The sequence below is a fragment of the Papilio machaon genome, chromosome 11 (genome assembly GCF_912999745.1).
Source record: "Papilio machaon chromosome 11, ilPapMach1.1, whole genome shotgun sequence".
Taxonomy (NCBI): domain Eukaryota; kingdom Metazoa; phylum Arthropoda; class Insecta; order Lepidoptera; family Papilionidae; genus Papilio; species Papilio machaon.
This window is the reverse complement of record NC_059996.1, coordinates 2,030,892-2,055,502: the sequence shown is the minus strand read 5'-3', so window position 1 is coordinate 2,055,502 and position 24,611 is coordinate 2,030,892. Positions and strand designations below refer to the sequence as shown.

Below are 24,611 nucleotides of genomic sequence, written 5' to 3'. Positions count from 1 at the left end.
TGGCTAGGTATTTCTACAGTAACACTATAATTTTATTATGTCATTAGTCCCGTGTATTTATGAGCAATAGAAGTCATTTCAAAACACAATAAATCTTATTTATTGGTATTTCATCAGAGAAGTTTTCAGAAAATTAACCATTACTTGGATCCTGTACTCTCTATATTAACGTTTATCCTAGTTATCCTTATTGAAAATTAAATAGGATAGATTATAGCGGTAGTCTTTGGTTACACGGTTAGTCGGTGTTGGTGTGAGGACTGGTCTAATCCTTCCCCTGTGGGTGGGTATTCTTCACCGACATTGAAATAGAAGTGATAAAAGGATTTATAATAAAACCAATGAATACATAAAATCAATTTAATTAATAATTAAATTAACACCTCACAAATAAAAATTAGTTAATAATGTTATGTACAACATTTGAACAGTGTTAATGTATGAAAATTCACACGATTCAGTACATAATTAAATATATTGTTATCCAATCTTAATAATACGTCAACACGATATCTAAAATTATTCACATAAAAATGAAGCTACCAATATCAAGCAATACTAATTTATTATTTGTTAGTAGCAATATACCAAGTAGAAACATATTTAAACATAAATAGGTGGGCTTCAAGTCCGTAACACCTTCAGTAGGTCGTCAAAACGGTTATTTGTTTCATTTCATCTATAATTTAAAGTCAAGTCAATAGCAAGTTTTTGTCTACTCTGAAACTTTATTTTTTACCCTAAGCACTTGTGTACTCATGTATCACAAGGCAAGATTAGAGAATTTTAATTTAGATTATTTATAAGAAATAACTTGTTTTACACAAAGTTAAGCTTTTTAGTATAAGTAAAAATGCAGAATACAAAAGAATAGAATAAAAAAAATAGCAAAGGGAGTCAATCCAAACATTTTATATTACTCTGGATAAATTGTCATACTAATGTTTATATTAATATAAACCGTACTTACCCAACATAAAAAAAAATGATTCCTTGTGTTTCGGTGTCAATATAAACCGTAATATATCATAAGTAGGCTTTTTATTTTTTTATGTATATTCTAATAGCTTACATAAAGTTAAAATATTAGCTTTATATCTGCATGTAACATTAGTAATGTTTTTTGTTAGAATTTAACTTAAAAAATTTGTTACGCCGTAATTATACTTTCATAATAGTGCCATCAAAACTTCATAGTAACTCTTAATATCGTATGAGAAGCTATACAAAACACAATTTTAGGCAGGGAGATATAAACGGGGGGGGGGGGTACACTCCTGACCACACTTTCCTCGACTACTAAATCGGCCCAATGGTAATTTATTTTCCCATTAGGATCACCGGTCTGATGGAAAACAACCGACCAGTGCAGCACCAGGAAAGTGCGGGTAGTTATAAAGTTTGAATCTTGTAAAATATCAATGTCTCCATGTATTCGCGCCCGTGGGTCTGGTGTAAGGATGCGCCTGTACTCTATCTCTTGCCCGGAACGATTTGTACCCAACTGATCTTTGCGGGTCATTGAATTTCATCCGTGGGACTTCTGAAATAAACACACTAATTATTGCATCTTGCAAATGTTAATTTTCAAAAATCATAACTACAAGGTTTGTGCCATAATATTGGCAAAAGCAATGGGCAAAAAAACAAGTAAAAAAAAACTTGAGAGGTGTCAAGGGACACCCGGATGGAACGAAGTTCCTTTCTATTAGTGAAGGAACCAATGTTTATTTTATGAATAAAAAACTTAAGTCTTCACAAGAAGTACATTTTATTTCTATGAATTTTCGTTATATATTGTCACGTCGTTGCCATGGTGAAGTAGCGCTCATTCGTCGTTAACATACTTACTATAGCAAAAAGTGTCGAGACAACTTTTCGTAAGAATTTTTTCCGTCTAGCCCCCTTTCACAACGCGCGATAAGGAACTTCGTTTCAAAACACATTTAAAAAGGGGATTTTGATAGAACATATTTTAGTGTATGTTAAAACATGTTACCTTGCGTATTTCGTTGTAAGGGAGTGCCGTCTCTGGACAGACTGGAGCCGAAGCCGGCAGTGGGGCGAGAGTTTAACGTCGGTGGAACACGACGTAACGGCATTGCCTTGCCCACTACTGGCTTGTTAAATGTTATTCCTATAGCAAAAATACATTATTACAGCAGATCCTATAGAAATAAATAATTAAATTTATAAAAACTAACATGACTAGATAGACTGATTTAGGACTAGAATTTTAGAGCAATAATATGTATGGATTCGTAAACTTTTCATGACATAAAATAAGTTGGAGAATTTGCTGAAAGTTATTTATTGTATTTATCTTATCGTTAGACCTGTCGTATTGTACGGATCTGAATGTTGGGCCAGCAAGGATGCGTATGCTAAGATGGATATGTAATGTGACAAGAAAAGATGAAGTTAAAAATTCAGAGGAAGTTTGAAAGTAGCGCCAGTTATCGAGAAATTGAGGAGCAGAAATTTAGCGTGGTTTGGTCATGTTATGCGGAGGGATGATGTTCATATAAACAAAAAAGTAATGAGATTGAATGTGATTGGCTATAAAGGTAGAGGAAGATAAAAAAAAATATGGATGGATTGTGTGAAAGAGGATATGCGTAAGAAGGGGGTAAATTCAGATATGACGACTGATAGAGATGTATGGAGGAGTAGTACATACTGTGCCGACCCTACATAGGGATAAGGGCAGGTTGATTTATTGTATTTATCTTCTTATCCTACCTTTATCATTGAAGTTAAGCATCCTCTGAGAAACTACAGGCCTGTTCATAAAAGCAGATCTTGTTGTTAAGTTAACTTCATTCTTAACTGGCTGTTTTTTCAGACTTTCTAATTTCGCGGGCAGTACAAAAGTTGAGTTCAAGTTACTGGGATCTATTGGATTGTCATATACTGGAATGTCATATTCTTGTTTCAATTTCTTTGCAGAACCGAGAGTTCTAGTTGCGTCTAAAAGTTCAATTGAGTCATCAATTAATACTGTTTCATCAGTTTTGAGTTTTGTTGGTGTTCCTTTACGTTTCATAGCGGAGTTTCTTACTGGGCCACGGTTTTCAATGTCAGTCAAATCTTCACTATCTGTCAAATCTGTTACTGTTCCATCCTTTCTTACATCAAAGTCTAGATTTATGATTGGTTTTTCTAAATCTAAAGTTGATATGAATTTGAAATGATCATCTCCTTCGTCTTGTGAATCACACCAGGTGATGCCTTTAGCTAGTTTAGCTTTTTTCATCAATTCTAGATACTCCGCCGTGAGTGCGGGTGGGGCTTGTCCGTATCCCTTTAGAGTCAAATACAACTTCTTGAGCATAGTTGGCATATCGCTCATGTACTCTGTAAAAGCTTTTATCTCCTCATTTTCTATACACAGTAGCTTATATCTGAGGTCGTCGCTAGCTTTAATGAGTCTCATTTCGCTCTGTAGTTTTAATTTTTCAACAAAGTCCGACAAAGAGGAGCATTCTGATAAAGCTTGTTTAAACAAACTCTGCATTCTCTGTCGACTCTCACACCACTTCGTCCAGCAGATCTTGATTTTAGCATCGAGGCCTGCAGATTGTTTGACGTAATTCTCCGCCGCTCTTTCATGACGAGGTATTTCTTCTGTACACATCTAAAAAAAAAAAAAAGTTAAAACATGTAGAACACTTACGTTATTTAAAAGAAAATTACAAAATATGCCTGTATATAACTAAATATCAAACCACTATCTGCACTAACCTACCTTCTACAATGGATAGTTTAAGAAAGTATTTAAAAAACATACAACATTCTAGTAAATTTAATATTGCATATTATAAATTTTATTAATCTTAGGGCACAGCAGAGTCACCCTTCCTCTCTCAAGTCATAATGGAAACACTCAGTGTAGATTTCTCATACTAAATTAATCCATTAACCGCCTCTAGAGTAGGGAAGTAAAATTTTCCATTTTTTTTTTTATCATACCTGTTGCAAAGCATCATAGGAGGATCTGTGGGCGAGGTCGGCGACATGACTGAAGGCCTGAGTGCGCAGCCGGTGGCGAAGCGCCAGCACGCGCTGCCGGGACATCAGCGACACCAGCTTGCTCTCCACCTGGCTCAGCGCTGACTCCTCCTCTAGTATACGACGCTTCCACTCTTCCATTACTGAAAGTTCATACATGTCCATGTGTATACAATACGACGGAGTCGGTCAACAATCAAGTAAAGTTAATTAAAATTTAATTACACAGAAAAAATAAATAAATTCAACATTCCAGCATAATTTATGTGAGAAAAGTCCCACTTATGTGGGCTTGAAAAAAGATTTTCAACTTCCACATCAGTTTTTCCTTCATATACCTTCTTGTTGTCATATTTTATGAAGTACATTCTTACCAAAGTTTATTTCAAATTACAAGAATTTTTGAGTATGCTAAAGGCATTACAACAAAATCAAGTGATATCAAAAATACTAACATTTGTCCTTATTATCCACAACTTTGACTGACGACAAAGACAACTTGGCCTCTAATTCCTTGACCTTTTTCTTCAACTCCTCATTAATCTTCACATACTGAGATAATCTCATGTCACCGTCTACAATATTCTTCTTTATGCTGAGTTGTATTTTACTGGCTCTGGCTGCATATTTCAGAGTGTTGTAAGTGTCTTCGTAACTTGTATTTGACGGAGATATGTTTGCAATCATAACAGTTTTACAATTACCACCGAGACTGTCCTTTAAAAGACGCGTTAGCTTTGAATCTCTGTAAAAAATTAATATCTTATTAAAATTGTCGTCAAAAATATAGTCATTTTTGCTGGTAGGCAAAGAGATTAATGTGTAATTAACTATTTAGAAATTTATTTTATAAAAAGTATAGAAATTAATATAATCTTTGCTTTGCTTTTAGTGATAGACTTTTGGTACCTAAAATAATTTTACCTATATGGTATGTAACTGCTCCCATCAGCTAATTTATTAATACAATTACCAAGAGAAAGCAAACTTTTATTTATATTAGCTCCCTCTTTGAATCTATCTCCGATGCAACCTGTAGCTGATGCTCTTTCACTTCCAGCTAAGTCTATCATAGACAACTTGACAATACGAAGTTGACTGCTTGCTTTGCCTCTCATTTTTACATAGACCTATAAAAGAAAAAAATGTGAATGACATAATTATTCAGACACTGATAGATTATCTAATATATAAAATTCTCGTGTCACAATTTTCGTTCCCGTACTCCTCCGAAACGGCTTGACCGATTCTCATGAAATTTTGTGAGCATATTCAGTAGGTCTGAGAATCGGCCAACATCTATTTTTCATTTTTTTTTTAACTGCGCGCGGACGTAGTCGCGGGCGACAGCTAGTTATAATATAAAGATTTTGTTAGTGTAGGCATTGGGTGACTGCACTGGGCACTAGACATAATGGGGCGCCACAGGTTCATGAATCAGTCTCCAATAACCCTGTTAATACCTCAGAGGAATGGTAATGATAAAAGGCGATGAAGAAATGTGGCCTAGACTGTTAGTTGAGCCCCTTTAACCCTTTTGAGTGCAGTGGATAAGAATAATTCCGACCAAGTGTGAAATTTTAAAACATTACCTGAAAGACAGCATGGCTTCGAGAACTCTCAGCATTAGAATCAGTTGGATGCTGTGTTCTATTTTTGTTTCCATTCTCAAGCAAGTTTAATAGTTCCCGTGCTGTATTTATATTGCATAATGTAAGTCCAGCAATCATCACTCCATATTTAGAGTCTTCTCTAAGTTGTAATGGTGTGTTTGAGGGCTTCAGCAGATCATAGACATTTTCATTATATACCTAATCAAAGTTAAAATGATTATATAGATTTATGTGTTAAGGATTACTTGATAAATCAAAAGATAATTTACAAGATACATATAATAATAAAAGTTCTAAAAAGCTAAGAATTTTGTGCAATTAAATCACTTAAAATACGAATTTTGTACAGCAGTCTTCAAATTAAAATATCTAGTACAAATAAAATAATTTTTCCCTTACTTCAATATAAGAGACACCAATGTCAAATTCCCGCTCATTTCCGAAAGAACCGATAGTGTGGAATAGATGCTCCATAGTCAAATAAGTTATTCCAGGGTTTTCTATATTTCCTATCATCGTAAAAGTCTTCCCAGCACCTGTTGCTCCGTAGGCGAAAACTGAACAGTTGTAGCCCTCCATAAGCGAAGTTATAATATCTTTAGTAGAAGTCTCGAAAACATCTTTATTAGTCGCATTCGGCCCACAAACGTTATCAAATACAAACTTGAGCTCTTTATTTGCTCGTTTCAAAAAGGTTTTATTTTGTTGTTGCATACCGTGATAGAAAAATGGTCGTATCTCTTCTTTGGGATCAAATACCAGCATCTTGTCGTCTACAATATCCACAATGATTTGGTTATTATGCTCCAATTCCTTATCGTTCAAAGGACGCACTCTTACTACAACTTTAACATTTGCAGACATATTTTGTGTGGAACCACACCTGGACGGTGCAGCAACAGCAGCAACCTGAGACCTAGCTACTCCTTTATTCATTTTCTGCACGGTTCATAACTTATTAAGCACCAAATATCCATCACTCAGATTATTTTTTATTTTTAAAGTCAGCTTACACTATTGATTAAGTAAATCATTGCAGTATTGTTATCTTTACACTTTGGTTTATATTTATCAATTTTTACGAAGTTATCACCCTGCACCACTTTTGAAATTGGTTTCTGTTGAAAGTTTTGTATTATAACCGCTAAACACAGTGAGTGACCAGTGACTCGATAACCGTTAAATTTTAAATCAAAGAGTTGTCAGATGTCAGTGTAGCGTTAATCGTCAAATAGCAATGGATACCAGACTTTTGGCCGGAATTTAAAAATTGAATTTGAAATAGGTAGAAATAGAAGTTTCTTGAAAGAGCGTATTCAAAACAGAGTGTAGTAAATAAAACGAATAAGTTAAGTAATGTTTTTATTGTTTAAACACCTTTGCAAGGTAATCATATAATAAACATTACATGATTGACACTATATCTTCATGTATGTGGCTGTAGAAATACATCTTGATTTAATCGTGTTGCATTACACTGCGTCAACTGTAATCGAGGACGGAAATTTGTCCTTTTCAATTATTTGTTAGGCAAGAGAGAAATGTTCAGAAAATGTTCTTACAATTACAATTTCAAGAAATCTTCAAACTACTTACTTGAAAATACCTACTTAAAAGTAGGCAAGTGGAAAAGCTTTTAGCATGATTGGATGTGTTAATGAGTTTTTTTGTTGAATTAACAATTTGTTAGAATACTTACAACATGATAGTTTAACGTTTATAGATCGGTTAATATGCAAAATGAAACCGAATGTGTAATTTTATGTCATGAAAACATTTGTTATTTTTATATCCGCAAAGGGAGTGTCCAAAAATTATAAGCACAACCAAAAACACAATAAATTTTACAAAAAAATTTGGCATAACGCTTAAAATTAGAAAGGACGCTACAACATAAAAAAAATATTTTGGAAGCTCTATGCATTGAGCAAATTTAGATTTCGCAGAATAAAGTGAAATAGTCAAAGTCAAAAAAAGTCTAAGGACAAAAATTTGGCAGCGCCATGACTTAGGCGACCATTTAAACATGCGCTTATTTTTTTAATTTACTTTCGCAATAGTTTCGGTGTTACGTTGATTGTAAAGTTAATTGATCTATGAAATGAGTATTATCGTACACACATTAATCTTGGCAGTTTTAACAAAATTTTTTACTTTTTTTGTTGACCTCATAATACGACACCCTACAATTTTTCTAGATTCCTAGTAGCGTCAGTTTTTCTACAACTGAAGTTCCAAATTCCCACATTTATCCGTTCATTTAAATATCTCAGCATATACGTTTATAAAACAATTTTAAGAAATAATCGTTATAATTAAAAATATAGAACTAATAGATAAAGACCATAAGCCATCTTCTTGTCATATAACATGATCAGCATACGTTCCGATAATATCTCTATAATTTGATATATAATTGTAAAATAGATTACCATATTAAAATACCTACCTATCTACTTTTCGTATCAAATTTTATATGGTTTTCAATATCCAACAATATTCATATAAAACCGAGTATACGGAAAAGCTTATATAAACTGAAAACTGCTTATGTATTTTTACATTTCTTAAATAACTTTTTCACATTAAAACTCTTTACATCTGTTCCAAGTTATATATATCATAATAGTTTTCAGTTCGTATACATCTTTTCATTTCTAAATAGCAAATCACATATAAATAGAATACATAGATTTTCTACATCAATCAAATTAACGAAGTGTCTACACGCTTAAGTATTTGGACATCACTTGCACTAAAATAAAAGTACAAAATTATTAATAAGACTATTTTTACCGTTTCCCTTCTCATACCCAAAGTAAAAATTCTTAAGAAATCCTAAATAAGTACAAACGTAATTTATTTATTTGATCTTTTATAAAATTGCTATTGCGTTAGATTAAGTGCTGTTAGATTTTAGTGTCTGATTAATTGTGCAAGTTAAATGCAATAAAGGTAACCTTCCGTTTTACATGCTTATAATGAGATCATAACAGGTCCCAGTATTCTAAACAGTCAGACACGATTCTGCTTGCTTGATAAGATTTAATGAGATCATCTAAGCGATAGATAACATTGTCAAGTAAATAATGTAGAGTCAACGACTTTTAACAGACGAAATATCTGTACAAAACATATTGTTATCTCTATTTTAGAGATTGAGAGGGATGACATTATGTTTTTGTACACATGTTTCAGCAGTAGAAAGACACTGTTACAATTACTTACAATTATTCATGACACGTTAGTTCCATCAAGACCAGAATCTAAGCTGGCAAAGTACGCAGCATCGGCCGTGGCTCTCGCTCTTTTCGCTAAAAATTCGAGATATTGCAGGGAGCTTATGTACATAATTATCATTATTAGTATGCTTTATAAGTGAATAAATATATTATCTATCAGAAAAACATATAAAAACAGTGTATTAATCTTAAGTGAAACGTGACGCAGATTTGTAATTGCGAAGAACGAGAACACTAGCCGCCCTGATCTTAAGCTACTACTAAAACTCTAAACGATCAAAGATCGCAAGCTATATTGATTTTTTTTTCAAAAGTCTTAAAAAAATAAAATTTGCTACAGATTAACGTTGATTTAGCGGGGGCGCAAAACGGCGCGCACAGTTCGGAAACGTTTCTCGAAGCCGAGTTTCGAGTAGAGAGAGCGGGATGCGTCATTTTCCGGACGAATGACTACGAAGGGCTTGTAGCCGCGAGCCGCGACCTCCTTGGTGAGACGCCGAGCGAGGTATATGCCGTAGCCTTTCCTCCGGAACTCTGGCCTTGTTTGCATAGAGAACATGGCTCCGTAGTACGACTGCACCATCCAGGCAGCCAGCTGGCCCTCTACGAAGATGCCGTATGCGGGCAGCTCTGCAACCAGCTTCTCAAAGACCTCGCAACACTCGATGTCACTCGCTGGATACAAATCGTGCACCGCTTTCATGTGCTCCGGCTGCAAACGAACTAGCTCCACGTCCGGTGGCAGGCTGCAAATTTTCACAAACTCCATTAACTACCCAGAGTAAGTGTGCAAAATAATAAAACAATTTTCAATGACACAAGTCATGTCAATTCGTTTTCACAAGAAAAAAAAGATAACGTAAAAAACTAACTCATCAGCGCTGGTGTCTTCCGGCGGGTTGTCGCATACATATACGTCGCCGGTAATCTTGTCATGGGCTTCATAGCGCTTCTCGAAGCGATTCACGATCGCCTCATGTGTGAAGTTTAAGTAGAGCGGCTTGGTGAGGTCCAAGAGGATGTCCTCAGAGGTTAACAGGTCGACCAGATCCGCGCGGTCGGAGGGACAGAACACCGTCACGCTCTCATATGTGAGACTATTCGGCTGTAACAAAAATGTCACGCGCCTGTTAGTATTGTAATGCAATTATAATAGGACGCGTGCTTTATGAACTGTTAAAGGTAAACAGTGTTAAATGAATCTAACTAAAATTATAAATCCGAATGTTTGGATGGAAAGATGTTTGTTTCAAGATATCTCAAGAACGGCTGCATGAATCTCGCTGCAATTTGGCACAGATGTTGAATATAGCCTGGAAAAACACATAGACTATTAATTAAGTTTTTTTCATTCCGCGCAGACGGAGTCCACCAATACCTTTCATTTTTTTGTCAAGCTAATTCAAATCGTCATGGTTCATGGTCACAATAAACAAAAAACAAACAAAAGGCTGCGTACGATGGATAAGCATTCTTTATAGAGTGGAACATTCTGGTAGTTTGCCAAAGTTAAGTACTAGTTTTTATACATGTTGACCTAAACTGTTCTAAACAAGCTTTTAGTTTGGCCTTGTGATGCTAGAGCTGTGGTATGTAAGAACGATGTAATGATAAAAAGTAATGGGCCTGAATCAAAATTACTATGAGATTTTTGGTGTACTTTACGCCCTATATTTTTTAATACAAATATTGTCGATGACGATGCGATGGCGATAGTTACAAATATTCATGCTAGGCCCACAGATTCCATTTAACAAAACAAAAACAAAAGCTACTAAAAGGTAAAAACAAAAACCATATGACATTCATAAGTACTTATTACGTTGTTTGATAGTTATTTAACTGTAAAGCTTGGGTCAACCGTGCTTGCATCAACGGGGACACTGCCACACCTCCACAGTCTAAATCCTAAATCATGATTCCACATCAGGTGAATAAAGCTCTATTTTCATAGTTTATATTTTCATATATTTTTTCGTATCAACAAGTCACTTACATTTTAATAATGTTTAATTTAATAGTAATTTCGTACTACAAAATTAAATTAATTTTATATAATATACATTGTTATAGTTGCACATAATATAGGTCACGTTATTTTTGCACTCTACATGACTCACTGAACTGGATATTTTTATTCGCAGGTTTTAAAATTATTATGATAGTGTATTGTGAGAATGAGTGCGGACGGCCAACGTGCGAGTTAAATATTCAAAGCGCGCTCAAGAAAGCTCCGCTTGCCTGGTATAAACTTTTGAGGTTCTTTTATAAAGAAATCTTTCATTCATTTTTGTTTTAATAAAAAGCATTGGAGTCAAGTAAGGACAATATTTATTTTTCAAAAGGTCTATAAATATTTTCGAACTTTACTACTATAGAAGGAGACTGCGTTAATATTTGATCGACTGAGGACGGTACGAAAGTCATCATCATCGATGGCCTGGTCTAGTAAATTTTCCATGTCGGCCTATTTTGAACTTTTTGTTTCCAGCCCTTGACGCCGATATTTTTAAGATCTCTTTCGATTGAGAGGGTATGAATGTACGTGTTCTATATTTCGAGCTGCTATGTCCAGAGTTCTAGTGTTATATGATCGCCAACTTTCATTAGGAGATGGATGTATGCATGTACGTCAGTTTGATTGTAACGTGTAGACTGTAGCCTAAAATGACTTTAATTATCTTTCTGCGACAATTGACACTCAGAGAGTTTCTTATTTTTTAAATAAGGATTAAAAACTTTTAGTATGACAGTTTAGTTAAATACCGTCAAATCTACGCATTCGCGTTGGTTACGTTCCGTAAATGAGCCGCAGACACAATAACTGCTACCAAGTACAATGGCGTAAATACGGAATTTGCCTACAATTCTTTTACCCCCGAATATGGACATTTGACCGCATTCCACATTTATTGCCGCAACCAGAGTAATGGTCATTAAAAGAGTCCGCTAGTATAGATATATGAGAAATCTAAGGGACTGCTTAAAAAAGCATTAAAGTACTCGTTAGCGGTTGTGCGAAGAATTGTAATTTGAAAATTAAGTCTTCATTTGCAGAAAAGTTATTTGAAATGTCAAGTAATAGTCAAGATCCCGTGATAGCCGTGTCGCAAGGCACGTGTCTATAACATTACTCAAGCAGCACTGCAAAACTTCTAGAGACGAGAAAAGACGAGTTTTCTATTTTTACTTGTGATTTTCTTTTCCTCGAAACGTAAATCTTAATTGGAAAACTTCGGATCGACATTCGCGGAACCGCTAATGTTGATTGGATTCTTATTTATTTGCCATTTGATAACAAAAATAGAATTTCTTCTTAAAAGTTTCATTTTTATTTCAGTAATTGATTCAGAAAAACATTTTCCATTCCATAGCATTTCACAACATACAAAATTGTTTGTGTAATAAACTGTTACATGTAATATGCGGGTAGAGTGCAATAGTTGAAAGGTTACATGATTATAAGAAGAAAGTACCGACTGGCAGATCGGATTGAGAGACGGAAACATGTGCCGGTCTCTATGTGAGGTTAAAGATAGAGAGAACAAGCTATATTTTTTTTTATAATTATATAATGTCATTTGAAGGTGGCACACAAGCAAGCGGCCACTTGAATACGCCGAAATAGTGAAGCGACCGTTGCCCATAGACATCCGCAATTTCAGATACGTTGCCTACCTTTAATAGACGGAGGACACGCAGAAAAAGGATATATCCCCTTCATCTTCTCCTCCGTCAAATCCACTTCTTCTTGCCATGCTTTTCTTATAAGAAAAGGGTGATACGACGAAACGCAGAATTGCTTCCACATCACGCCTGTCTTCTGTGTGGTCGTGGTGTTTCACTTAGCGAGCCGGCCAATTCGTGCAACAGATGTTATTGTTGCTCGCGTCTACCACGTACTAAATGTGAAGGCACATGGAGGGCAATATTTAGGTATGGTTTGTCTAATTGTTGATAAACTAGTTTCTTACCGTACTGGTACATCCCGGGAAGTGAAGACAAATCGGGTCCTCCGGCCAGTTCTTCGCTACATAAAAATGGAAGTCCCAAACCTTGTTGTTTAGATATGTTTGAATCGTTTGATGAAACTAGAAAAAAGTGTCTGAATGAGTCACCAGTCGCGTCATAAATTGCTAAATTTTAAATGTAAGAATTTTTTACCGTTGGTTTCTGAGACCAAAATATTTGTATAAAACATATCGCCATCCCTCTCGTTGTTCCCTCAGGAACCCACGGTTAGTCAAGTAAAAGCTAAATTTAGCTAAATATAGATTATGAAATAGCTAAATATGAATATAGATAGAAACTGTTACTAACATACATTATCTGTAGAGTTACCTTTATTACAATTTTACCTACATAGATTTTATTTCATTTCACTTTGTATGTTAGACCGAATAATATTTATCAGGCTTTTAAAATAAATAAAGTAATATATGTCTATGGTTCTACCTTCAATAAATCAATTCCTGTATAATAAGTATAGAAACATGATGTTAAATTACCTTGAGTGATTCAGGCATATATTGTACCAATAAATCGGCCAACGCTGGGAGCTCGTCTTCTTTTACCAATCGGAAGTTTTTCCCCTCGGGCACGATTTCCATCTCTGTAACAATATATTATTACAAAATTATTTAACTCCTACAGATACCTGTATTAATACACATGATCATCATCTTTTTTATATTTATGACAAAACAGAATCGAATGAGAGCCTACCCCAAGTCAGGGGTGACTAGACCATAGTCAACCACGCTGGCCAAGTGCGGGTTGGTTGACTTCACACATATCATTGAATTTCTTCTCAGATATGTGCAGGTTGCATCACGATGTCGGAATTTAGATATGACGGCTGATATTCATGCATGGAAGAGTAGACACAATGTGCTAATGCTCCCTAGGGAGAAGGGCAGATTGATGAACGTCAAAATTAAAAAGACGTGCTTTTTTTATGAAATAATTTGTGACGATTTTTTAATGCATCCATAGTCCATACATACAATTATGGAACAAATTTGCATCAGAAAGGTCAAGGGTAGTTTATTTGTAGTGCACGCTATCTGGAGTAATTATCCATGTGGATATGAATAAACATTATTGCTGGGTCTTTCATTTTAAAAATATGAAATGATGTTAATTTCTGTTTTGAATCAAGCTTTTTAAATCTTTAAATTTTAATAATTGGAGTGTCTGTTTATAATGTCTGTTATTAATATTTTTGCTATGATATACTCGCACAAAAAAAGGGAAAAAACTGTTAAACTTAATCTAAAAGTATTGTATTCAAAGTACTAAGCTTATCGTAGTTATTTATGATACCTTTGTAATGTTTGAAATGTAAATATAAAATGTCGGCGTAAAAGTTGGCAAAGTAAAGCGGATCTCGTAAATGTCCGAGTGCATCATACTGCGGTATAAAATCTTAAAATTGCAGAGACAATGTATTTATTTCATTTCTTTTAGATGTAGGTTGTTTGTAATATGTGTGAATTTTTTACGCTTGATATTTTTATTCGGGAAACATTGTTCTTTATTGAAGTAAACAAGAAAAAGAAAGAAAAACAAAAAAAAACAACAACATTAAGAACTAGCAAAAGTTAATATAAAAAAAATAACTTGAGTATTTTCACACAGAATCGTATATCCTCCTCGTAATTGGTCAAACCGTTTGATTAAATAGGGTTATAATAGAACAGACATGGACATATTACGAAACTAAACATTTTAAATTAATGTGTACGTTTTTTTTCGTCGTATTCATTTTTTTTATTAATCCTCGTGCTCATACGTTAGTAAACACTACCCGTCCAGTCAACTGAACCTATACAATGCGTTTATGGTTCGCTCATACTGACTCTAAAATACCTTACTTATTTATTCCAGTAATATTAAATTCAAGTAGCCTTTGTGTTTCATATTCTGAAAGCACGGTATTTTAGGTTATTTGAGTACAAATAATAGCATGTTTAACAATTTCAAATATGGGACCTGAAGTATGAATGTTTCATCATCTCCCTGGCCTTTTCCCACTCATGTAGGGTCGGCACACAAGGTTTTATAAACCTTAAATGTTGAATGAATGTTTCTACTAATTAATGGTTGGTTGAATTTTAGGCTAATTAAATTATATTATTTTCTTAACTCGCATTCCCAATTCTCCGGTCAAAGTAAAATGTTTCCTAAGCATTAGTAAAAATCGTTACAGGTGAACACCCAAGTTTCGTTCCCAAAAGATGTTCGCGTGCGGCGATAGCGTGAGAAAAAAGGCGACGCCATTTTGAATCTGAATTTCGTGACTTAATATATCAACCAATTTGATTTAATGACCAGAGTTTAATGGCTTTCGTTATATCAATGAGGTGAGCTTATAAGTTTATTTATTGTACTTATATAAAAAAAACTACTGGGGTTAAGGCACTGTAAAAATGGTCACACTTTTAGAAATACATAAAAAATATTAGCATACAAGCTGTCGCCCGTGACTCTGTCCGCGCGGCATTAAAAAAGCTCAATAATTATCCTATGTGTCTTCCAGACTATAATCTACATCTGTACTAAATTTTATCAAGATCTGTTGAGCCGTTCGTTATATGTAAGGTATATATCTCCATCCATCTAAACATTTGATCAACTTACAAAGATCAACTTACAAATGTATTGTTACGTAAACCTTCTCGATTTATATTATACAACTTTGTTGACTCTAAAATCTGGGCAGATAAAATCATTATGATATATTTTTTGGTAATTCTTTTTGAAATAAGCGACAACAATGTTCGAAAAATATCATAGCAACTAATATTATGTGAGGACATGAAAAAAAACCTTTTTGGCAGAAGGTGATTAATTTAGTAAATATGCAACAAGACTAAAATCGTATCACTGTCATCATACGCTTAATTATGATCTATTCTATTCGTATGCAAAGATATGCTTTAACGTGGAATGCATCTTTCGCTTAAATTCAAAATGGTAAATACGTTCCAATAACTTCAAACTACCGTTCCTGAGCAATTAATGCCTTGAATTCAGTCTGCAAATTACCAACCGTCTAATGAATGAGCTATAAAACGTCTGTCAATAAAACGCGTCGGCAGCAACTCGGTAACATAGTCTCAGTAACTAGGTAATAAAGGCAACTTAGACTACGCAACTCGGTAATACAGGCAAATCAGACTCGACAACTAGGTAATTTGCCACCGACGGCGGCAACTCGGCAACTCAGAACAGTGCCGTCGAATTGCCAGACACGTGACACACTGCTTACTTACTGAACGTTTCCTTTTGTAGGTTAATACTTCGGTTTATTTTACAACTGGATAGCTTATGTTTAGGTTATATATAGTTAGGTTAGCTGCATTATATATTAACGATTACCATATTATATAAGTCCTAAGGAATAATAATAATAATGATAAAGGCAAAAATAAATTATTATTTAACTATTTCATCAAAGTAGCCCGTGGCGCGTAAAGCGACGTAGCCGTATGCTCGTAGCATTCTACAATACGTTCGTAGCGATACGCGGATACACATCGCATTGGGTTTGAATTAAATTACGCTTAAAGTTTTGATGATGATGGAAGTACGGATGTTGAAAGGGAAAGGAAAATAGGATAAAAGGTATAATTTTGTTTGAAATGCCTTGATTAATTAAAAACGTTTTTTCTATAAAACACCAAACGTTGTTTACAAAAAAAACTACATATAACATGTGTTTTTGTGTATGTTTTTCAGCACTGAAAGTTCGCGATTGACATTTATTTGCAACTGTTGCAACCTTGAAGTGTCAAGTGACAACAGGTAAGGCCTCCAGCCGTGCGACTGTTAATATGGGTTAATCCAAGTGCAACATACTTATGATATACTAGCTGTCGCCCGCGACTCTGTCCCCGCGGAGTACAAAAATCTTAATTAGTGGCCTAGGTGTTCTTTCAGTCTATGTTCTACATCTGTGCCAAATTTCATCAAGATAAGTTGAGCCGTTCCGGAGATACCTTCTAACAAACATCCATCCATCCATATAAACATTCGCATTTATAATATTAGTAAGATTTATGTAATACAGCTAGCTGTTACTCGCAATTTCTTTAGCATTGAATTTTAAAAAAAGTATACGCGCTTTTTCAGATTGTAATCATCTCTGGTCTAAATGTCATTCAGTTCCGATAAGCCGTTCTGGAGTTAGAAGGCAACAAACATAAATATATTCAAACAAACACCCGTAGTATATTTGATTCATGCATTAATTTTTCATTTAATAAAAGATAATATAGGTTATTGCGGCATAACGATGTGCCAAGATATGTTTACCTTCCTCTATCCGACGCCAGAGGTCACCAGGATACTTGCCAAATAACTTCAAGTATTAAAGCTACCAAGATATCTTACGAAGGATTTAAAAGGATAGTGTAAGTATTGTTATGTAAAAATAATGTACGTTAAAAAGTAGGCAACGTATTTGCAATTGCAGATGTCCATGGACAGCGATTGCTTCGATATTTCGGCAAACTCAAGTGGCCGCTTGCTCGTTTGCCATCTTACAATAAAAAAGATCTTTGGGTAAAATTTTTGACATTCCTTAACTTATGTATTCGTTAAGCTTCTTTTATAATACCTGCAACGTTGCTTAAGTGGATTAAGGCTTAAAATTATAGGTTAATTACAAAATCTATTTCGAACGATGAAAAATATTTTCATAGTATAGTGTAGTACACCTTTGCGTTTCAATTTAATCTTAATGTTGGGTTTTAAGTAGACGTTGTATTGTAAAGTTCACTTATTAATAGATAAACGCACGAAGAACATTATAAAAAGAATGGTAATTGATAATTGAATCAATTAAAATTCGACTATCAAAATGTAAAAGTTTGTCTATTTTTTATTAATTCAGTTGTATTAAAAATATATTGGTGCCAAATTGTTAGTTAAAAAAGATAAAGTTATGAATTATTTGCATATCGGCCTCAAACTTTTTTTCTCAACAATAAAGCCCCAAAATTAATATGGATTACTATCCGAATATCCGATTAAAAGTGGTTTTCAAATATCAATGCCAGTTGAATAGAAATCATTGAAGCCTGCGCTTTATAAAGCTCACAAAAGATCTTCGCTATTATTCGAATCTTTTCAATTCGTTTTGAAGGTTATAATACGTTAGTTATGGTTCAAGTGGATAATAATTTATTGTTACTATCACGTCCATTTCTAGGTAATTTTAAGCTACGAAATAGTGCTCACGTCATGGTTTTGTTGAAGCGTTGGCGCGTCTCACGGTCACCTAAACAGTTACTGCATTGATCAATTTTTGCGCATAGAATCCTCGCCTTGTTTTGGCAATGGTAAAGATTAATGTGTCTAAGCGCTCTATAGACATGCTTACGTGTTTCCACTTAGCTAATGACTAAACACAATATGATGGGTAAAGATTACAAATTATTTGACGCAACCCTGGTTAACCTCTTTCGCTTTTTCGTTGTATTTATAGCCTGCGTTATAAAAATATTGCGTTAATTCGTTATTATTTTATTTTATTTATCTTTAGTTACTTGCCGTTAATTAAAATAAACTTTCCTTTTAATAATTAAATCGATGTTTTAAAAAATTTATCATTGTTTAAACCAATCAGGGTAGATTGCAGGCTTAATATGCAATAATATCAAATTATACAGGTCGTTAGGCTATTCAAATAGAGTCGTGAACACGTGATCGAATAATCGTAACACATATTAATGTACAATCGCTGTAATAATATATTTATGTACAATCACCGTAGTTACTACAACTAACTCTTACTGCTAGGCTGTACTGGAATTATTTTCGTATATGCGTCCACATCTTTTTGTAGAAAATCATTTTTCAAACATTGAGTTATTCACGTGTTTTATTTTTATTTTTCCTTCTTACCAAATTAAGTAAAACATCCAAAACACATTTGTTTAAGAAAAAGTACATAATGAAAACAATGGAACAGCAAATTGATTTCCAAACGGTATTCGTTAATAAATACTTGGAGACTTAATGGTTAATACATATTAAAAACGGCATTGATTAATAATTAAAATATCTTTGTGAAATTTCGGTATAACGAATTGAAAAATTTGATGCGGAGAGAGGAAAATTATCGAAGTAAAGCGTACACCGGCGCACTACACAACCCCAGTAACAGCAACACATGTCATAAGGGGAGCTAAAAATTAGGGCGAATTCGTTTGATCTTACCTTTGATCCGGGGAGCCTGGTGGTGGAACCGCGTTGGTCGTGTTGGCTGGGTGAAGCGCTAGGCTCCTGGCCTCAGAGGCCGGGTTGCTTGGCTAAGCGGTGCTCGGCCGCGGCTGCCCTCGACTCAGTCTACCGTCGGAGTGGCTGTCAGCTTGCGGGGGTGCGCGCGCCTGCGTCACCGCGCATGCGCCCCTAACTGCCGCAAGCGATTAAACGCACACACGTATACGCACCCTGTATTTAAACGCTTACACCTACAGCTATGATTTTTACGAATCCAACTAATGCCACAATGTAGTTTTGTAATGCTAATGCCTTTTGGTTACATCTACGGTATTATTTGTGTTATTTATCTCAGGATTAAAGTGTCTAGTTTACTGTGGAATTAGTTCTTTTTGCAACGACACATTAATAGGTTACAGCGTATAAGTTGTCCACATTTATAATCTGTTTGTAATTTACAAAATTATTTTATACTTACGATAGAAATTTAGCTGTGCTGAAATTATCTCTTGAATAAAGTAATCATGGACAAATTAAGACAATAAGAGGAAAAATTAAGTCAGAAGTTAGTGTTGGTAAAATGTATAATAGAAATGTAAATTTCAGATTTGTCTACAGAGGTCTACAGTGACCGCAGAAGGTGGCGGGATTATTTGCATAACAAAATTGAATACTGACGTCCGACTGAAGGTCAGAGTAGACAGTGATTAGTAGCTTCGGTATTAAAATTTCGGACTTGAAATTCTTTATTTCTATACAAAGACTGTAAAGAAAATAGGTTTATTTGGTTAGAATCAGAATAAATCTAATATTATATAAAACTTGCAAAATGTGGGGTCTGCTTCGAGAGGATTTGCGAAGCTTTCTACATAACTTGACATACTCGTAATTTGTAAAATATAATTTAAAATATATATCTTTTAATCTATGTAAAAAATATATCTATTAACATAGAATATTAAACATATTGGTTTTATGCAAGATGATTATCAAGGATATAGAGGTGGTAAAGAATAACAGTACCACTGAAGTATATGGTGATCATTAACTAGTAGCGACAAGAGCTTAAAGCTTTTGTTGTTTATTGTTTACTTACTCATTTTTCTTTTGATGTATGTTTAGAAGTCATTTTCAATTATTTAGTTTATTTTATATTTAATTTTAAGAAATTCCTCCCAAGTAGTGTAGGTAGGCAGGCGGCCGGCCTAAAAACTTAAGCCTAAACTTTAAGGTTTATAAAACCTTGTGTGCCGACCGCACGTTAGTGGGAAAAGGCCAGGGCGATGATGATGATTAAACATATTGGTTTTATAATTTTCTAACAATTGGCGTTAGAAATACAATGAAATACTAATCAAAAAATCTTCTATTTATTTAGTATAAAATAGTTTTTTTTTTCAATTTCAATAAATAACATAATTAGAAACAAATAGAATATATGTAGATAGAAGTAATAGTTCTTAGTAAAGTGTGAGCATCGGGCCGCGGGTACGAAATTTGCAACGAGCAGGGCGACGCGACGGGCGCGTAGCGGGGCCATGTAAACAAAAGTGGCACTCCGCTACCGCTCGTTTCGTGCGCGTCGCTGTATTGTCCTATACTTTTAATAACATCGCCCCGCTTCGCCGTGGCGCCGCTCTCTATATCGCCTATTTCTTGCCCACGGCCTAAATACGTCAGATTTACACGCTCCCTTTACCATAAGGTTCTATACCGCATAGATTACTATTCACATAGGTTATATATATAGGTATCCGCATAGGTTACACGATATTCATAGGAATACAGACAATTGTTGACGTCTGGCCTGAAAAGGGATGCGTTAGGAAAGCACACAATTTCCTTACGTCTGTTTTCATTATTTTTACGCTTAGTTTCTACGCTTTATTTTTTACTGTAAACGTAAACGCTTCACTTTAAAGCATCACTTCTTTTGGTTGTTCCTAGACGGCAATGTTTTTATCATTCAGTTGTTTATATTGTTGCTTATTAATATATTTTAGAAAGCCATTTAGTTATAGTTTAATATTGATCGATGTATCGCCGCTTTGTCTTCGTGTTAAGTGTCATTGTTGGTTTTGGCAATGATCCAGAGGTCCGGTCTGTTACTAAGTGTTACTAAGTCGATCTCAAGAGGCCCTACCATATACTGCTGATCCAAAACTAATAATACAAGAATGTATAGTTAGGAATAACTTTTCATGGTCATACTGCATGTTAGTAGCGCTTATATATATATATATTTTTAAGTTACATAATAATGTGATATCACTTTCTTATATCAGCTTTCCCCGATAACTCATTTTAAAATTACCATTTATTCAACGTTTTTTTAAATTCTATTATATTCTCGGAACTTATGATTTGAATTTAAATCTATATATATAAAAGAAAGTCGTGTTAGTTACACTATTTATAACTCAAGAACGGCTGAATCGATTTGACTGAAAATTGGTGGGCAGGTAGCTTAGGACCAGGAAACGGAGATAGGATAATTTTTAACCCGTTTCCTATTTTTTTTCCGCGCGGACGGAGTCGCGGCTAAAAGCTAGTAAGGTATAATAACTACATTCTTGTCAAGAAGCCACTTAATATAGGATTTATTGTTCGTAAAAACAACGAAAGTTATATAATGTAGGATTGATTGATTCATTATTTTCACCTAGTATTGAAAAAAAGGTTTAGTATTCGTTACTTGGGTATTGCGGTAAAAAGAAGCAACTATTATTTCGTGACAATTTTCAGTGTCACCAGCTATTGTAAGCTGTGATATTTCTATTTGTTATTCTATTCAAGCTTTACAAAAGGGAATAAGAAAGTTGTCTTTTCTTTAGGTTGACATTGCAGCTACGTATAACATTGGGAACGATTGCGTTTCGCGCTAGAATAAAGCCCGGTCAATTGTTACTATGAGCTGTAGAACTATTATTTCTATTGTAAAAATGAATCAAGGTTATAGTACAGTAGAGTGTTTTGTAATTGTAAAGCTCTGTGTTGTGAAGGTTCGATTTTTTTTTCGTCTAAGTAGCGATGGTAATTTAATCCGGTGATAAGAGGGTTTGAAATATATTTACATAGTAAGGGAGTCAAATCACAAGTACGGTTAATAGACTAATATAGAACATTACAAAGACTGTAATTTTTATTAAAGTACTGTTCATTCAAGACCAAGACTCTGTGAAGTGGTCTCAAAAATTCAAAAAGATCATCGCTCGGTTTTACTATTACTGGAATAATCCGATCTCTTAGTAATAGTATCGTTTTTACTTACTGATATGAGTACATAGATCGTTGAAAAGCCATCTTAAACTTTAAGTATACTTATCAAAATCCATGTTCCAGCATGAAGCCACAAGTGGTCTACTTATTGTTTGAAGTAGCCTTACAAACGAAACTTTATATCAACTTCACTAACTACGTTGAAATTTTGAAATTTCCAACTAAAAAAAAATCGACCTTTAATAACGAAACTTTTTTAATTTAACAAAGTTTTAATTTGCTATCAACATTTTCGTAATGCAAGAATAAAGTGAATAATCCACCATGTTTATAGCAGTTGACGCAAGTAAACATGGTATACAGAAGTTTTCGAATTTTTCAATAGAAAATTTTCAAAAAATTATCTGTTTTTACTCTACAAGATAATGCCAGGATTGCCACAATAAGCTATTTATTCATATTAATTCATATTATAGTACCTATGTCTGTCTGTCTGCATCGTTTACACGCTCAAACTACTGAACCGATATAAATGATATTTGGTACACAGATAGTCTAGAGCCTAAGAAAGGACTTAGGTTACTTTTTAACGCGAAAAAAGGTTTGTAGGTGGTTGAAAGCGAGGATGTAAATTTGCATGCTTCCGTTTCTATTGTCATTTTTTATAGTTAGAAGCTTGAAACTTTTCAGACTGTTAGTATTATATAAATAAATATGACATTTAAAGTTTGTAAAGGTTTTACCCTCAAAGGTGGGGGATGAAAATTTGTATGGTAATATGTAAAACCTATGTGAATGTTTTGAAAGTTTAATGTTTTGTTGTAATCTTTTATAATTTTAAGTAAAGTAATTAAAGCTTTAATGATTAAATTGCTACAAAGGACAATATTTCACGCGTCCAAAGTTGTGGCGGGCACAGCTAGTTATAATATAAAGTAAAAATTCGTATTATACAAAATTATTTAATGCGTAACTTTTTTAAGGTTATAGGTTATCATTAAGTAAACTAGTTCAAATGCGTTTTATGATTTGGCAACGGTAAGTTCACTTCCGTTCGTTATGTTTCGCAAGAACCAAACCTTACTTTGTTGCCAAATTTATGAAATATTGTTACTATTTAATTTCAAATGTGTAACAGTAAAATAATTCTTAACCATTACAACTTTACTTAAAATTGTTTGGATGGCGTTCTCGTTTTCGAATTATGACTAGTAGCTTTTGCCCGCCAATTCGTCCGCGTGTTTGAGTGAAACAATAACCTAGTAAGTAGCCTATGACGAGTTCTTCCACACTATGTTCTACATCTGTACCAAATGTCATCGAGATCCGTTAAGCCGTTTTGGAGATACTTAGTAACAAACATCCATCCATCCAATCTTTCGCATTTATAATATTAGTATGATTCAACTGAAGTAACTAACTCAAATGACTCTAGACGAATGAAACTAATTCAATGCCATCAAAAGTATGTATGTCGGTCCTAAAACATCACTCCAAACCATTGTTTTTCTCCTCGTTGGGAACTCTCCGACATATTTTCAATCAAGATTGCTAAGTTACTCCACTAATCGTGAAGCGATATCTCATCAATTCTGAATTTAGCAACTCATATATCTTATTTTAAAAGACAATTTAATAGATAACAAATCTAAACGCCTCGCCACTTTCTGTTACTAAGAAGAACTGCCGTCAGCACTTAGCATTGAAGTTAATGAAGAATGAATAGTTCAAGGGTGTGAATGGTGTGCCACGAGCCACGATACTGTGGTTCGCGCGATCGCTGCAGTGCGTCGCATCGGGTCAAGGACAACTGAAGCTGCAGTCCTGTCCTACTTTGTTTGTGTTACTATAATATACAGACTACACCAATAGATTAATCGTGTGAGAAATCTCGAAAATCTTCTAACTGTATTTTAACAAGGTTAACTAACGGCTAACAGTATTTGAGTGGAATTGAAGCCGTGATGTGTTGTTTGAAATTGTTGGTTGTGGCGGGTAATGATAATGTGCAGTTACAGTTATGTGCTTGATCCGAATATAAAAAAGAACACATTGACAAGTTTTGAACATCACAGGAACCCAGAACAACATTGCATATGTTGCTTGCGCATTTTTTCTATTTATGCAATATAAATTTGGTCATATAAGTCTTCCATTTATACTGATTTCTTCTTTCTATTTTAGTTAATGCAAGTATCCAAAGCAAGTCTTTTTTGTCAGATTTTGGCATTTGGAAAGTGACATTGACTGACAGCTGACATAAAAATAACGAATTGGAATAAGGCGTCGAATTTAA

At 34.3% G+C, this 24,611-nt stretch overlaps 2 protein-coding genes across 2 annotated transcripts; both read right to left on the bottom strand.

Annotated features, from left to right (window-relative positions):
• Positions 1–1,269: 1,269 nt before the first annotated feature.
• LOC106708700 (kinesin-like protein KIF18A) lies at positions 1,270–6,763 on the bottom strand. Its single transcript, XM_045679939.1, has 8 exons — positions 6,024–6,763; positions 5,604–5,822; positions 4,936–5,141; positions 4,467–4,756; positions 3,973–4,154; positions 2,743–3,637; positions 2,000–2,137; positions 1,270–1,543 (listed from the first exon to the last, which is right to left on the bottom strand). Exons 1-8 carry the CDS (start codon positions 6,558–6,560, stop codon positions 1,419–1,421), a joined length of 2,592 nt encoding a protein of 863 aa, XP_045535895.1. The 5' UTR covers positions 6,561–6,763; the 3' UTR covers positions 1,270–1,418.
• A 1,937-nt stretch (positions 6,764–8,700) lies between these two features.
• Positions 8,701–19,331, bottom strand: LOC106708730. Its single transcript, XM_014500276.2, has 5 exons — positions 19,094–19,331; positions 13,375–13,478; positions 12,841–12,957; positions 9,739–9,971; positions 8,701–9,612 (listed from the first exon to the last, which is right to left on the bottom strand). The coding sequence occupies exons 2-5, from the start codon at positions 13,474–13,476 to the stop codon at positions 9,219–9,221; spliced, it is 846 nt and encodes a 281-aa protein (XP_014355762.2). The 5' UTR covers positions 13,477–13,478; positions 19,094–19,331; the 3' UTR covers positions 8,701–9,218.
• Between the last annotated feature and the right edge of the window lie 5,280 nt (positions 19,332–24,611).

Coding starts and splice junctions, on each gene's coding strand:
- LOC106708700 (XM_045679939.1), bottom strand. CDS start 6,560: ATGAATAAAGGAGTAGCTAGGTCTCAGGTTGCTGCTGTTGCTGCACCG. Junction 2,138..2,742: donor GCTTAACTTCAATGATAAAG/GTAGGATAAGAA, acceptor TTTTTGCTATAG/GAATAACATTTAACAAGCCA. Junction 1,544..1,999: donor CTTACAACGAAATACGCAAG/GTAACATGTTTT, acceptor TGTTTATTTCAG/AAGTCCCACGGATGAAATTC.
- LOC106708730 (XM_014500276.2), bottom strand. CDS start 13,476: ATGGAAATCGTGCCCGAGGGGAAAAACTTCCGATTGGTAAAAGAAGAC. Junction 12,958..13,374: donor ATATGCCTGAATCACTCAAG/GTAATTTAACAT, acceptor ACTTTTTTCTAG/TTTCATCAAACGATTCAAAC. Junction 9,613..9,738: donor GAAGACACCAGCGCTGATGA/GTTAGTTTTTTA, acceptor GAAAATTTGCAG/CCTGCCACCGGACGTGGAGC.